The sequence below is a fragment of the Neoarius graeffei genome, chromosome 3, assembly GCF_027579695.1.
Source record: "Neoarius graeffei isolate fNeoGra1 chromosome 3, fNeoGra1.pri, whole genome shotgun sequence".
Lineage (NCBI taxonomy): Eukaryota > Metazoa > Chordata > Actinopteri > Siluriformes > Ariidae > Neoarius > Neoarius graeffei.
In genome coordinates, this window is record NC_083571.1 from 52,143,670 (window position 1) to 52,158,668 (window position 14,999).

At 41.8% G+C, this 14,999-nt stretch overlaps 1 protein-coding gene across 1 annotated transcript in view; it reads right to left on the reverse strand.

Moving 5' to 3' along the window:
* Positions 1-1,177: 1,177 nt before the first annotated feature.
* Positions 1,178-14,999, reverse strand: part of LOC132882571 (FACT complex subunit SPT16-like) — a 36,168-nt gene continuing 22,346 nt past the window's right edge. The window contains exons 10-12 of the mRNA XM_060915663.1: positions 11,712-11,950; positions 11,544-11,619; positions 1,178-1,198 (exon numbers count right to left, since the gene is read on the reverse strand). Coding sequence (XP_060771646.1) covers positions 1,178-1,198; positions 11,544-11,619; positions 11,712-11,950 — 336 coding nt within the window. The remainder of the gene's footprint in view (positions 1,199-11,543; positions 11,620-11,711; positions 11,951-14,999) is intronic.

Below are 14,999 nucleotides of genomic sequence, written 5' to 3' on the forward strand. Positions count from 1 at the left end.
GGATTTACTAGTTTACTGAGCTAGCGCGCGCTAGCCAGCCTGTCGGCCGGGAGCTAGCGCGCGCTAGCCAGCCTGCCGGCCGGGAGCTAGCACGCGCTAGCTCAGTAAACTAGTAAATCCAGTAAAGGAAAAACTTGAGACTGAAAGGTTTTAACAGTCATCCAAATGACTGAACGTAAACATTGCTACAGTAACATACCAGCTACTGTTGTTGACATTAGCTAGCTTGCCGTCCAAAATGGCGGACACCAGGGCGTCACGTGACCCTGTGACGTCAGGTGAAATACCTCAATAGTGGCTGAGATAGTAGCTAAGTCTAAGAAGCCACACACGATTGCTGAGACGGTCATACTGCCAGCATGCACAGCCATCGTAGACAAAATGCTCGGCCTGCAAGCAGCAAAAGAAATTGCAAAGGTACCACTGTTGGCTGTACAACTGGAAGGCGAATCAATTATATGTCTGCATAATATCTGAAGAAGAAACTAAAAGTAGATAAACTAAGAACACACTGTCTTTTCAAAGCACATCTTGTGAACGAACCACTCAAATTTTTTAGTTAAAATATCTTGCACATGGAGTACTGGTGAAAGGAAAGGGCTACATTTCTATTGCACATTTTTGGTATTAAGATTTAACATGGGGCGGCATGGTGGTGTAGTGGTTAGCGCTGTCACCTCACAGCAAGAAGGTCCGGGTTCGAGCCCCGTGGCCGTCGAGGGCCTTTCTGTGCTGAGTTTGCATGTTCTCCCCGTGTCCACGTGGGTTTCCTCCGGGTGCTCCGGTTTCCCCCACAGTCCAAAGACATGCAGGTTAGATTAACTGGTGACTCTAAATTGACCGTAGGTGTGAATGTGAGTGTGAATGGTTGTCTGTGTCTATGTGTCAGTCCTGTGATGACCTGGCGACTTGTCCAGGGTGTACCCCGCCTTTCGCCCGTAGTCAGCTGGGATAGGCTCCAGCTTGCCTGCGACTCTGTAGAACAGGATAAAGCAGCTCGAGATAATGAGATAAGATTTAACACAGCATGTTAATGTTAAAGTCTAAAATGGCCACTGTACATTTAACACAGCATGTAGGTCATTTAGACTTTAAACACTTTAAAAAAGAATTTAAAAAGAGAAATCAAGATTTCAACTCTGTATGTGCCTTTGTGGATCTGTCTCCTGTCTAAATCTTATATCACAACCAACTGGCACTGAGAATAACACAGGTTATTAAGTTTATTGTGATAATATGAGACAGACAGCTGAATGTCAGAATACATATTCCATATTGTTTTGGGAAAAGAATAGTTTAATTTGGAACCAAAAACCACAACCCCTTAAAAATGCAACATGTCATTTAATGACAATAAGGTTATACGTTTTAATATTATTATTTATAATCTATTCCATGAACAGTGAGAAAAATATAACTATAATTACAACCCCGATTCCAAAAAAGTTGGGACAAAGTACAAATTGTAAATAAAAACTGTTAGGACTGGGACTGTTTTGGCCTCTAGAGGCCGCTGTTATTTCATTTTCGTGTCATGTTTGTTTTGGCCTTTAAAGGCCGCCACTGTTCCTGTGTTTTGTGTTTGTGTTAATTGCCTGTTTAGTCCTGATTATTTTCACCTGTGTTCAATTTAGTTTGTGTATTTATACCCCCTGAGTTCAGTCCTCTTGTCACGGAGTCTTTGTGCTGTTATGTTTATCTCCAGTTTCCTCTGTACCGTGTTCTTTGTTTTGCACTTTGCTTTTCTTTTGGACCTAAGTATTTACTGTGTTTTTGGATCTTCTGAGCGTTCTGCATTTTGTCTTTCCTTTTGTTTTTGGACTTTGCACCTTTTGATATTTTCATTTTTGTTATCTTCTGTGCTTTTGGATTTTTTTTTTTCATCGGATTGTAAATATTGTACATAGTGTAAATAAACTGTTGTTTGATACTTTTTCTACTTGCGCCTCTGCATTTGAGTCATCCCCCTGGTGGCCTAGTGGGGGTTTGCTGGATTATCACACCAACGAACCAGGTTTGAATCCCAGCAAATCCCTAACAAAAACAGAATGCAATAATTTACAAATCTCAAAAACTGATATTGTATTCACAATAGAACATAGACAACATATCAAATGTCGAAAGTGAGACATTTTGAAATTTCATGCCAAATATTGGCTCATTTGAAATTTCATGACAGCAACACATCTCAAAAAAGTTGGGACAGGGGCAATAAGAGGCTGGAAAAGTTAAAGGTACAAAAAAGGAACAGCTGGAGGACCAAATTGCAACTCATTAGGTCAATTGGCAATAGGTCATTAACATGACTGGGTATAAAAAGAGCATCTTGGAGTGGCAGCGACTCTCAGAAGTAAAGATGGGAAGAGGATCACCAATCCCCCTAATTCTGCGCCGACAAATAGTGGAGCAATATCAGAAAGGAGTTTGAAAGTGTAAAATTGCAAAGAGTTTGAACATATCATCTACAGTGCATAATATCATCAAAAGATTCAGAGAATCTGGAAGAATCTCTGTGCGTAAGGGTCAAGGCCGGAAAACCATACTGGGTGCCCGTGATCTTCGGGCCCTTAGACGGCACTGCATCACATACAGGCATGCTTCTGTATTGGAAATCACAAAATGGGCTCAGGAATATTTCCAGAGAACATTATCTGTGAACACAATTCACCGTGCCATCCGCCGTTGCCAGCTAAAACTCTATAGTTCAAAGAAGAAGCCATATCTAAACATGATCCAGAAGCGCAGACGTCTTCTCTGGGCCAAGGCTCATTTAAAATGGACTGTGGCAAAGTGGAAAACTGTTCTGTGGTCAGACGAATCAAAATTTGAAGTTCTTTATGGAAATCAGGGACGCCGTGTCATTCGGACTAAAGAGGAGAAGGACGACCCAAGTTGTTATCAGCGCTCAGTTCAGAAGCCTGCATCTCTGATGGTATGGGGTTGCATTAGTGCGTGTGGCATGGGCAGCTTACACATCTGGAAAGACACCATCAATGCTGAAAGGTATATCCAGGTTCTAGTCTTTTGGATTGCTACTGGCTAGGTAACTAACGTTAGCTGATTTGACTGTGTTTGAGTATAGATATTGAGTACCGGTGAAATACCAGGATGTTTTAAATCAAACTCTGGCTGCCTCTGTCAGGAAACTAAAACTGGGTTGCCAGTGGATCCTCCAGCAGGACAATGATCTGAAGCACATGTCCAAATCAGCACAAAAATGGTTCACTGAGCACAGAATTAAGCTTCTGCCCTGGCCATCTCAGTCCCCTGAGCTGAACTCCATTGAAAGCTTGTGGGGTGAGCTGAATAGGAGACAGCACACGAGAGGGCTGAGGACCCTGGATGATCTGGAAAGACTGTGTAAAGAGGAATGGTCTCCGATGCCCTGCTCTGTATCTCCAACCGTATAAAATGTTATAGGAGAGACTCAGTGTTGTTTTACTGGCAAAGGGAGATTTTGCCAAGTATTATACAGGGTTGTTTTTGTTGAAAATAATTATTTCTTGATGAGGGATTTGTTTTTCCTCTGAATAAATTTATTTCAATTAAAGACTGGATGTTTCTCATTTTTGTAGCGCAAGATGAAGCAACGTCACCAAAATGTGTTTTTTTTTTCTTCTCACCCCCTTTCCAGGGGTTGCCAATAATCATGATGGGTAGTGTAACTTAGATTATGTCAGGTAAACAAATATTCATATTTATTAAAGTTATGTATTCATAAGAAAGTAAAATATTTATCATTATCAAACTTTGTATACATTTATATGAGATTAAAGCTAAATTTGTATTGTTCATCTGTCTTCTATAAATATGCAGGCCATGTCCTTTCCCTGGTGCTTTTACTTTCAGTTGTACAAAACTGCAAGATTGGTTTATCAAAACGTATAATTCACACTGCAACTTTGAACAACTCGGGTGATGCATTGGATTCTGAATGCTATTTTTGTACATAAATGTGCAACTTACAAGTAAATTAGCAAAATGTGAATATTTTAATAAAGGCAATTAAAAACAGAATTGTAACACCTAGAAATTTACTTAATTGTTTAACTTTACAACAAGCACTTTTTTTTAAATAAATTTTCATTTCCAAAATGACAGTATAAACAAAATATGAAAAAACATACTTAGAAAGTGATTGCAGAGGGTAAGCTTAAATATACTAGTGCATCTCAAAAAATTAGAATATTGTGAAAAAGTTCGAAATTTTCCATCAGTTATTGAAGAAAGTGAAAATGTTATACATTATAGACTCATTACACAAACAAATGTTTCAAGCATTCTTCAACTTTAATCAGTATGGCATACAGTACAAAAACAAAGCCATCTCAAAATTTTAGAATATTTAATTTCGAGTTTGAGTAAAACAGTATGAACACAGTGTATCTCTCGGTCTAGTTCAGTACACACAACCACAATCATGGGGAAGACTGCTGACTTGACTGTTGTCCAGAAGATGATCACTGACGCCCTCCACAAGGAGGGTAAGCCACAAAAGGTCATTGCTGAAAAGGGTGGCTGGAAAAGGTGCACAAGCAACAGGGATGGCCGCAGTCTTGAGAGGATTGTCAAGAAAAGTTGATTCAAGAACTTGGGAGAGCTTCACAAGGAGTGGACTGAGGCTGGTGTCAGTGTATCAAGACCCATCACGAACAGACATCTTCAAGAAAGGGGATACAACTTTCGCATTCCTAATATCATGCTACTCCTGAGCCAGAGACAATGTCAGAAGTGTCTTATCTGGGCTAAGGAGAGAAAGAAATGGACTGTTGCTCAGTGGTCCAAAGTCCTCTTTTCAGATGAAAGTACATTTTGCATTTAATTTGGAAATCACGGTTCTAGAGTCTGGAGGAAGAGTGGAGAGGCACAGAATCCAAGGTGTTTGAAGCCCAGTGTGAAGTTTCCAGTCTGTGACGATTTGGGATGCCATGTCATCTGCTGGTGTTGGTCCACTGTATTTTATCAAGTCCAAAGTCAACACAGCCATCTACTAGGAGATTTTAGAGCACTTCATGCTTCCATCTGTTGACAAGCTTTTTAGAGATGCTGATTTCCTTTTCCAGCAGGACTTAGCACCTACCCACAGTGCCAAAACTACTGCCAAATGGTTTGCTGACTATGATATTACTGTGTTTGATTGGCCAGCCAACTTGCCTGACCTGAACCCCATAGAGAATCTACGGGGTATTGTCAAGAGGAAGATGAGAAACACCCGACCCAAAAATACGGATACGCTGAAGGCCACCATCAAAGCAGCCTGGGCTTCAGTAACACCTCAGCAGTGCCACAGACTGATCACCTCCATGCCACACCGCATTGATACAGTAACTCATGGTAAAGGAGCCCAACCAAGTATTGAGTGTATAAATGAATATACTTTTCAGAAGTTGGACATTTCTGTATTGTAAATCCTTTTTGAGATTGATCTTAGGGAATATTCTAATAATTTAAGATACTGGATTTCTGATTTTCATGAGCTATAAGCCATAATCAAAATTAAAACAAAAAAGGCTTTAAATATTTCACTTTACATGTAATGAATAGGGCGGCACGGTGGTGTAGTGGTTAGCACTGTCGCCTCACAGCGAGAAAGTCCGGGTTCAAGCCCCGTGGCCGGCGAGGGCCTTTCTGTGCGGAGTTTGCATGTTCTCCCCGTGTCCGCGTGGGTTTCCTCCGGGTGCTCCGGTTTCCCCCACAGTCCAAAGACATGCAGGTTAGGTTAACTGGTGACTCTAAACTGACCGTAGGTGTGAATGTGAGTGTGAATGGTTGTCTGTGTCTATGTGTCAGCCCTGTGATGACCTGGCGACTTGTCCAGGGTGTACCCCGCCTTTCGCCCGTAGTCAGCTGGGATAGGCTCCAGCTTGCCTGTGACCCTGTAGAACAGGATAAAGCGGCTAGAGATAATGAGATGAGATGTAATGAATATAGAATATATGAAAGTTTACCTTTTTGAATTAAATTATGAAAAAAAAGGAACTTTTTCATGGTATTCTAATTTTTTGAGATGCACTAGTATTATGAAAACTATTAACCTACTAAAGTATTTTGATATGAAAGCACATTTTTAATTTAACCAAGTGTCCTGTATCATAAATACACGTCTGCCATTTTGCAACAAACTAAAATACCTCTGGATCCCCTACGTTTGTGTGAAGCCCCAAATGTTTACAACATCTCGCTTTGCCCCTGATTAACACATTGTTTTAGAGGAACAAAATGAAAAACGTGATCAATACAAAAAAAGCAAATGTTTAGATAACTTCGTATAATTTGTAACCGAAGTTACGATAAACTTTTCAATGACCGTATGATTCAACCAGAGCAATAGAAAATACATCCTGATGAAACTCAGAGAAAAATATAGAAATGTATGAGAAAACAAAGAGGATGGGGTTTTATGCCATTTTATATTTTAACGCATGTATTGGAAAAAAAGTAAACCATGACTGTTTTGGAATAATAAGCATCATTTAAGAATAACCTACAGTGCTGAAATGTTACTCGAATAAAAACTTAGTTTGCCCACATAAAGTAGCACTAATCATCGATCAAGCATCCACAGAATACAGCTTGTTCTGTGGTTGACATCTCTGCATGTTATTTAAAAGTACACTGGTCACCACCAGCCCTCTGCATACAGGAAAGCGTCTATTGTGGTATCATGACTCATTTTAGCACGTCTCAACATCGAACTTAGACCAAAAAAAGGCAGCAAGTGTGACTGAGAAATACAACACAGCAATGCAGAATAAAACAAAGCACACGCTAACCATCTGCCTTAATGTGTAGTGCATCAAGATGCTTTTCTGCTCACCGCAGGTATAGAGTGGATATTTGATTTACTGTCGTCTTCCTGTCAGCTTGAACCGGTCTGGACACTCGCCTCTGTCCTCTCTCTTCAGTGAGGCATTTCTGCCCACAGATCAGGCACATTCCCCTCCCCTGCATGGTAGAAGCTCCACAGTGTTGTGCATGAAAACCCCAGATCAAAAGTTAATGAACTGTCTAAATAGGTCACCGACGTCACATTCTCATGTAAATTGAACATTAAAGTTCTTGATCTGCACGTGCATAATTTTATGCATTGTGTTGCCCCTTAGCAAAAAGTAGTATACTTAAAGTTCATTTTGTAAAGTATTCTGAAGTGTAAGTATAAGTATATCAAGTGTACTACAGGCCATGTACTTCAAGTGTATTAGAAAGCATACTAATTTAATACTTCTTCGGACTAAATTGGAACATTTTAAGTTTATAAAAGTATACTTTCAAGTCCGTTTTAAGTTTACAAAAGTACACTTTCAAGTATACTCATTTATATACTATCAATGCAGTTGGTATATCCCTATTGTGTACTTGAAGTATATCATAAGTACACTTATTTATGTACTGCCATTGTACTAGTTATATACTGTAAGTATACAAGAGGGATATACCAAGTACATTTACAGTATAGATATAGTATAGATGAGAGTACTTAAAGAGTACTTTTGCTAACTTAAAAGTAACTTTGAAGTATACTTTTATAAACTTAAAATGTTCCAATTTAGTCCGAAGAAGTATTAAATTAGTATGCTTTCTAGTACACTTGAAGTACATGGCCTGTAGTACACTTGATATACTTATATGTACACTTCAGAATACTTTACAAAATGAACTTTAAGTATACTACTTTTTGCTAAGGGAAACCAGTATAAAAATGTCATATAGGCTTGCCATTGAAAAGTTGTGTGGGAAACTAAGTAACTGCTTTTGGTCTTACAACCGTTTTTTGGTTGATGGAGTTACGTACCACAGTAAAACCTATGACAGACTAAAGAAGAGATTCAACAGTGCTGCATACTTGAAAGATGGTACATTTTGTTGTATTATAGAATTGGTTGTTTAAACAAATATGTTCACATGAAATCTCTGCTTTTTGTCCATGTCGCAAACTATGTTGTGTTTTAGTTGACGTACTTAGTAAATCAGGCAGGCCTGTATGTAAAGATTCGCAAATAAATGTACAAAGTCATTTTGTATATGATGTTCAAAAAACTGAAACTGTTCATGCTGTCTCGCCTGACATGATCAAAACAAAATGTGTCCTTGTTGAAACAGCTGACACACTGTACATAACACCATTGCCAAACCCTTTTGAAAGGGACTAGTTAAATAAATAAAGTCAAGCCAAACTTTTTTCTGTTTTCCTGTTTTTGTGTATGATGAAGTGTAAGGTACATGAAGATAATGCAATTCAGTACACATAATGACTAAGTGTTAATCTCCAGAATTATAATAAGACATTAAACAAGACATGCATGTTGACGGTTGGGTTGGCTGGTAATGTTCATCATGTGCTGTTGAGTAAGGCTGCTGCAGAGGGGATGAAGGACTTTTTGTTTATAGTGGTACATTGTAGCGCCAGCCTGATGGGAGCAGTTGGAAGGAGTGATGGAGGGGGTGAGAGGGGCCCTCTGATCAGGTTGGATTCCCTAATCACTTACCAGCTGTATAGCTCAGCTAATGTAATATAAATTATCTCATCTCATTATCTCTAGCCGCTTTGTCCTTCTACAGGGTCGCAGGCAAGCTGGAGCCTATCCCAGCTGACTACGGGCGAAAGGCGGGGTACACCCTGGACAAGTCGCCAGGTCATCACAGGGCTGACACATAGACACAGACAACCATTCACACTCACATTCACACCTACGGTCAATTTAGAGTCACCAGTTAACCTAACCTGCATGTCTTTGGACTGTGGGGGAAACCGGAGCACCCGGAGGAAACCCACGCAGACACGGGGAGAACATGCAAACTCCGCACAGAAAGGCCCTCGCCGGCCCCGGGGCTCGAACCCAGGACCTTCTTGCTGTGAGGCGACAGCGCTAACCACTACACCACCGTGCCGCCGTAATATAAATTATAAATATAATATATATATATAAAATATAATGTAATATAAATTATAAATATAATATATACATATAGTATAAATATATAAATTAAACGTTGAGTCAATTAATGAGTTGACCTTATTGTGCTCTTGAAGCAAGATATATGCTAAGCATTCCTATTTTGTGGCAAAAAGATTTACAAAGTATACTTAGGTCCAAGTATAAGTTTTAGTATTAAAGTAATGTATAAGTGTAAGTCTTAGTATTGATATAGGTCTACTTATACTTTTTTATACTTGGTTCAGTATAAACCAAGTATACTTCCCTGTACTATGTTGTAAGTGTATCAAGAATTAGTTTATAAGAAGTAACCTTCAAGTACACTTCCTCGATTTTAGTATAAAATAAGTATACTTGTAGCACACTTGATTAAACTTCTTTTTGCTAAGGGGCTGCCTCATTGCCGTTATAAAATAATAAAATGGCCAGTCAGTTTTCTCTTATAAAAACCTTCAGTAACTAAAGCAAGTACATGCAACATCAACGATTCTCCAGCAAGTACATTTACAAACCGCATAAAAAAAAAAGCCACAAGCAAATGTTAAGACTCATTTTTTTTATTAAAAAAGGGGAAAAAAGATTTCATAAACAAGACTACCAATTCGGGCGGCACGGTGGTGTAGTGGTTAGCGCTGTCGCCTCACAGCAAGAAGGTCCTGGGTTCGAGCCCCGTGGCCGGCGAGGGCCTTTCTGTGCGGAGTTTGCATGTTCTCCCCGTGTCCGCGTGGGTTTCCTCCGGGTGCTCCGGTTTCCCCCACAGTCCAAAGACATGCAGGTTAGGTTAACTGGTGACTCTAAATTGACCGTAGGTGTGAATGTGAGTGTGAATGGTTGTCTGTGTCTATGTGTCAGCCCTGTGATGACCTGGCGACTTGTCCAGGGTGTACCCCGCCTTTCGCCCGTAGTCAGCTGGGATGGGCTCCAGCTTGCCTGCGACCCTGTAGAACAGGATAAAGCGGCTACAGATAATGAGATGAGATGAGAAGACTACCAATTCAGAATGAAGAAAATGGTGGGGGGGAGGGGGGAAATGTTCACATGTTTGAAAATTGGTCATCTGTGTCCACTTCTGTCCATTCCTCTTCCATCGCCTTACAACTTAACTCCTCAAACAAAACAAAAAAGGCCTGGGGTGAATTCAGGAATCAAAGTGAATCTATACATACTTTTCTTCAATCTGTTCTTTAAGAATGAACTATGGGGAAACGAGATGGAAGGACACAGTGACAGAAATGGAGAGAATAATTTAATAAAGCACAAGGAACAAGGAAGGGAAAAAGAAAAAAAAGGGGGAAAATACACCCCTCACTATGGGTAACAAAAAAGCTTGATGAAATTTACAAAAGAAAACCTATTTACCTATTTAGGTTTACAAAAGAAAACCTAACTCTACAGGGTCAGAGGCAAGCTATGTACGAGAGGCGGGGCACACCCTGAACAAGTCGCCAGGTCATCACAGGGCTGACACATCGAAACAAACAACCATTCACACCTACGGTCAATTTAGAGCCACCAGTTAACCTAACCTGCATGTCTTTGGACTGTGGGGGAAACCGGAGCACCCGGAGGAAACCCACGCGGACACGGGGAGAACATGCAAACTCCACACAGAACTCGGAGCTCGAACCCAGACCTTCTTGCTGTGAGGCGACAGCGCTAACCACTACACCACCGTGCCACCCGTTCCCACTTCATCTAATTTTTTTTTTTGACACAGATCAGAGAAGTAGCACATAACGTGATTAAGCTTCCTCAGAAAACCACCAAAAAAATAAATAAATAAAACAAACTATGAAAGCTAACAGCTTATTTGCTTCACTTCATAACTACTGCTTGGAAATAAAGCCATTTCTCTCACTATATTAAAAAAATGCAGCATGTTTATGCAGATATAGTTTAATAAGTTTAAAAAAAAAGTTAAAAACGTACAAGACACTCCTCTACTGAACTCCATAATGGGAAATTCAGGTATTGCAGCAGCTCAAGTACAGAGTAAAATATAGATAAAATGTAGGTTAAATTATTACCCCCCACTCCAAATTTTTTTTTGAATAAATAAAAAATGTGAAAAGTGTGGACAGCCAGTTAAATTCATCTTTATTTGTATTATTAATCAATTTGTTTTTTTTAAATCATGTCTTAAAAGTAATAAGGGACTTAGTTGAGCGGCTCTTGACATTATGGATCACTACAGTTGTGGAACAGGGTTACTGCATTTTTTTTTTTTATTCCCTGAAAGATACCATTTCCTGATATTTACTAGATCTCAAAATATAGAAATTCCACTAATTAACTTTTGACAAGGCACAGCTATGAACTGAAAAGCATTCCAGGTGACTAAGCTGGATAAGATAATGCCCAAGTGTGCGCAAAGCTGTCATTCCACAAAATCATGAAACTGGTACTGCGACTCAAACCATACCGGTGTTCTTACACCCCTATTTATATTTTACAATAAAGAAAAACAGGCCGACTGAAAGAAACCAAGACAATTTTTGTTCACACATTTTTGTAAGCTGGTGTCCACTCTGAACTAACTGAACCACCCTGACATAAGGTGTGTCCACTCAGTAACGCCCTTATTTGTTTTGAATTTTTCACACTCACCCATTCCGTCACATTGCAGAGTGCACTAGACGTTGGCTGTAGGAGACAAGTACTTCTGTAAGGAGCACCCTGGAACCTGCACACAGATGCAAAAAACAGTTTGATACCAAGTTCCTCAACAGAAAACAACCCCCACCCCACCCCGGCTCATGGTTGTTACAGTCTCACCCCAGATCTCGGAAAGGGACTTCGAACTCAAGCTCCTCCTTTGTAAGCGTCTCAACTTTCTCAATGAAGTTCTTAAAGGCCGATTTGAGCTTGTGTCTCATTTCACGCTCCATCTGCTCAGCATACAGGTCGTCTCGGTCGTGCATGTGTTGGTGCTTGCCCAGGTCTGTAGTGATCTCTCCCACCTCTGTGTAGAATTGTACATCTGTGTGGCGTTTCTTCCCAAACATGATGGCATTCTGGACACACACAAAAAAAAAGTGAGGAAAGATGGAAAAAGACTGCAAAAGTGTTTGTTCTCCCTCATCCTTGGTTCAATCACACATTATATAAGCACTGGTTACCGCTTGCCAGGGCATATTACTTAACCAGAGCTCAACCAACCAATCTAATTTTCAGGGTCATCTTATGATTTGAGTTCCATCTAACCAGCTGTTGTTACAGCTGCTTTTTGGAAGACAACCTACTCTTGAAATAATGTGTAGAAAATACATTTTATATTAAAAGATATTAAAGCAGATACGCAGAGCCATGGCCTCACTTTCGTTTATAAATGCCTTGAGACCTCAAGAATGGCACAGGAACAGTTTTAAGCGTTAACAATAAATCTAATATAGTAATTTTTATGATTAAAGTGATTCATATAGGTAGCGGTCTGAGTGAATGACCTTGATGTCCATAACGTCACAGCAGGAAGTCTATCAGTCTCATCGCCATTTCCGCTATACTAAAACAGAGATGACTGCAACTCCGATCCTCCATTTTGAGCTAATTTATCGCCATGCCACGCAGATGTTTTTGGCCAGTGCAGCAACACGACATAAGGTGGATTTACGTTGCATTCATAGCCCAAGAACGTTCAAACTGCATAGATTTGGACATGTTAAGCGAGAAGTTCACAGGCACATTGGGCAGCTACGAAGTGGTCTCTCATCTGCACATTTTACTGAAGACTCATATGAAACCTCTGATATGTTGAGGAGCGTTGGCTATAAGCCCGTATTGATGGAGGGTGCAGTACCAACAATTAAAACTACAAGAAAAGGAAAGTGAGTTTAGTTGCACCAGTTTTCCCGGAGTGAGCCGAGGGTTGTTAGTAAAACCCGGGACGGAACATATCGCTCGGGCAGTGACCTCCCCGTGGCTGTTGCTAAAACTGGTGACGTTCCATTCCATCCCTGGTTTTAGTAATTGCCTGAGCCGAGCAGTAATGGCAGAGTACTCAGTCATGGAGAATGAGTGGAGCAGCCATCTGATTTCTCTGCTGGATATTGCTGCCATCTCGCCCAAACGTGGAAGAAGTGAATGAACGGAGAACTGAATGAACTGAAAGTCAGATTGTTTCGAAACAAATCAGCCACAAGGTCGGCCTTCAAGAAGCGAGAACACAGATGGGTAAACTCCAACCGTCATTTGGATATAAAACACACACGTTGTTTACCTGCATTTAGATTAATACATGTAACTTGTGCGTTTAAGTTACTGGTATAAGATTATTTAATTTGCTTCAGAATGTGATTGTCTCAGTTCATCTGATTATTCAATTAGCCTTTTACGTTTTATCAGTGAAAATGCATGCATGTACATGTGTGTTGCATAAGTTATAACACCCATCCTGTTTTAATGAGAGTCAACCCACAATCAGTGAAGTCAAATCAGTCTTAGTTGAGCAAGTCGGTGACGGGATTTCTTACTTTCACCATAAATTTATTGATATCACTTTGGTCTATAGCTGTCAAAGGCCTCGGCCTTAAAACCGGTTCCTGCTGTGACGTCACGCACTCAGGGCTGGCTGGCTCAGAAGGGCAGCTCGAATGCCAACTTTGCGGTCGATTTTAACCCTCAAATATCTCGTCTCGTCTCGTCTCGTCTTCTTCCGCTTATCCAGGACCGGGTCGCGGAGGCAGCAGTCTAAGCATGGAAGCCCAAACTTCCCTTTCCCCAGACACCTCGGCCAGCTCCTCGGGAAGAACACCGAGGCGTTCCCAGGCCAGCCGAGAGACATAGTCCCCTCCAGCGTGTCCTGGGTCTTCCCCGGGGCCTCCTCCCGGGGGGACATGCCTGGAACACCTCCCCAGGGAGGCGTCCAGGAGGCATCCGAAAAAGATGCCCGAGCCACCTCAGCTGGTTCCTCTCGATGTGGAGGAGCAGCGGCTCTACTCCGAGCTCCTCCCGAGTGACTGTGCTTCTCACCCTATCTCTAAGGGAGCGCCCAGCCACCCTGCGAAGGAAACTCATTTCAGCCGCTTGTATCCGTGATCTTGTTCTTTCTGTCATTACCCAAAGCTCATGACCATAGGTGAGAGTCGGAACGTAGATCGACCGGTAAATTGAGAGCTTCGCCTTTTGGCTCAGCTCCTTCTTCACCACGACGGACCGGTAAAGCGACCGCATCACTGCGGAGGCTGCACCGATCCGCCTGTCGATCTCACGCTCCATCCTTCCCTCACTCGTGAACAAGATCCCGAGATACTTAAACTCCTCCACTTGAGGCAGGACTTCTCCACCAACCTGGAGAGGGCAAGCCACCCTTTTCCGGTCGAGAACCATGGCCTCGGACTTGGAGGTGCTGATTCTCATCCCAGCCGCTTCACACTCGACTGCAAACCGCCCCAGTGCATGCTGAAGGTCCTGGTTTGAAGAAGCCAACAGGACAACATCATCCGCAAAAAGCAGAGATGAAATCCTGTGGTTCCCAAACAGGATTCCTTCCGGCCCCTGGCTGCGCCTAGAAATTCTGTCCATAAAAATTATGAACAGAACCGGTGACAAAGGGCAGCCCTGACGGAGTCCAACATGCACTGGGAACAGGTCTGACTTACTGCCGGCAATGCGAACCAGACTCCTGCTCCGTTCGTACAGGGACCGGACAGCCCTTAGCAAAGAGCCCCGAACCCCATACTCCCGAAGCACCCCCCACAGAATACCACGGGGGACACGGTCGAATGCCTTCTCCAGATCCACAAAGCACATGTGGACTGGTTGGGCAAACTCCCATGAACCCTCGAGCACCCTATGAAGGGTATAGAGCTGGTCCAGTGTTCCGCGACCAGGACGAAAACCGCATTGTTCCTCCTGGATCCGAGGTTCGACTATCGGTCGAATTCTCCTCTCCAGTACCCTGGAGTAAACTTTCCCTGGGAGGCTGAGAAGTGTGATTCCCCTATAATTGGAGCACACTCTCCGGTCCCCTTTCTTAAAAAGAGGGACCACCACCCCAGTCTGCCACTCCAGAGGCACTGTCCCCGACCGCCACGCGATGTTGCAGAGGCGTGTCAACCAAGACAG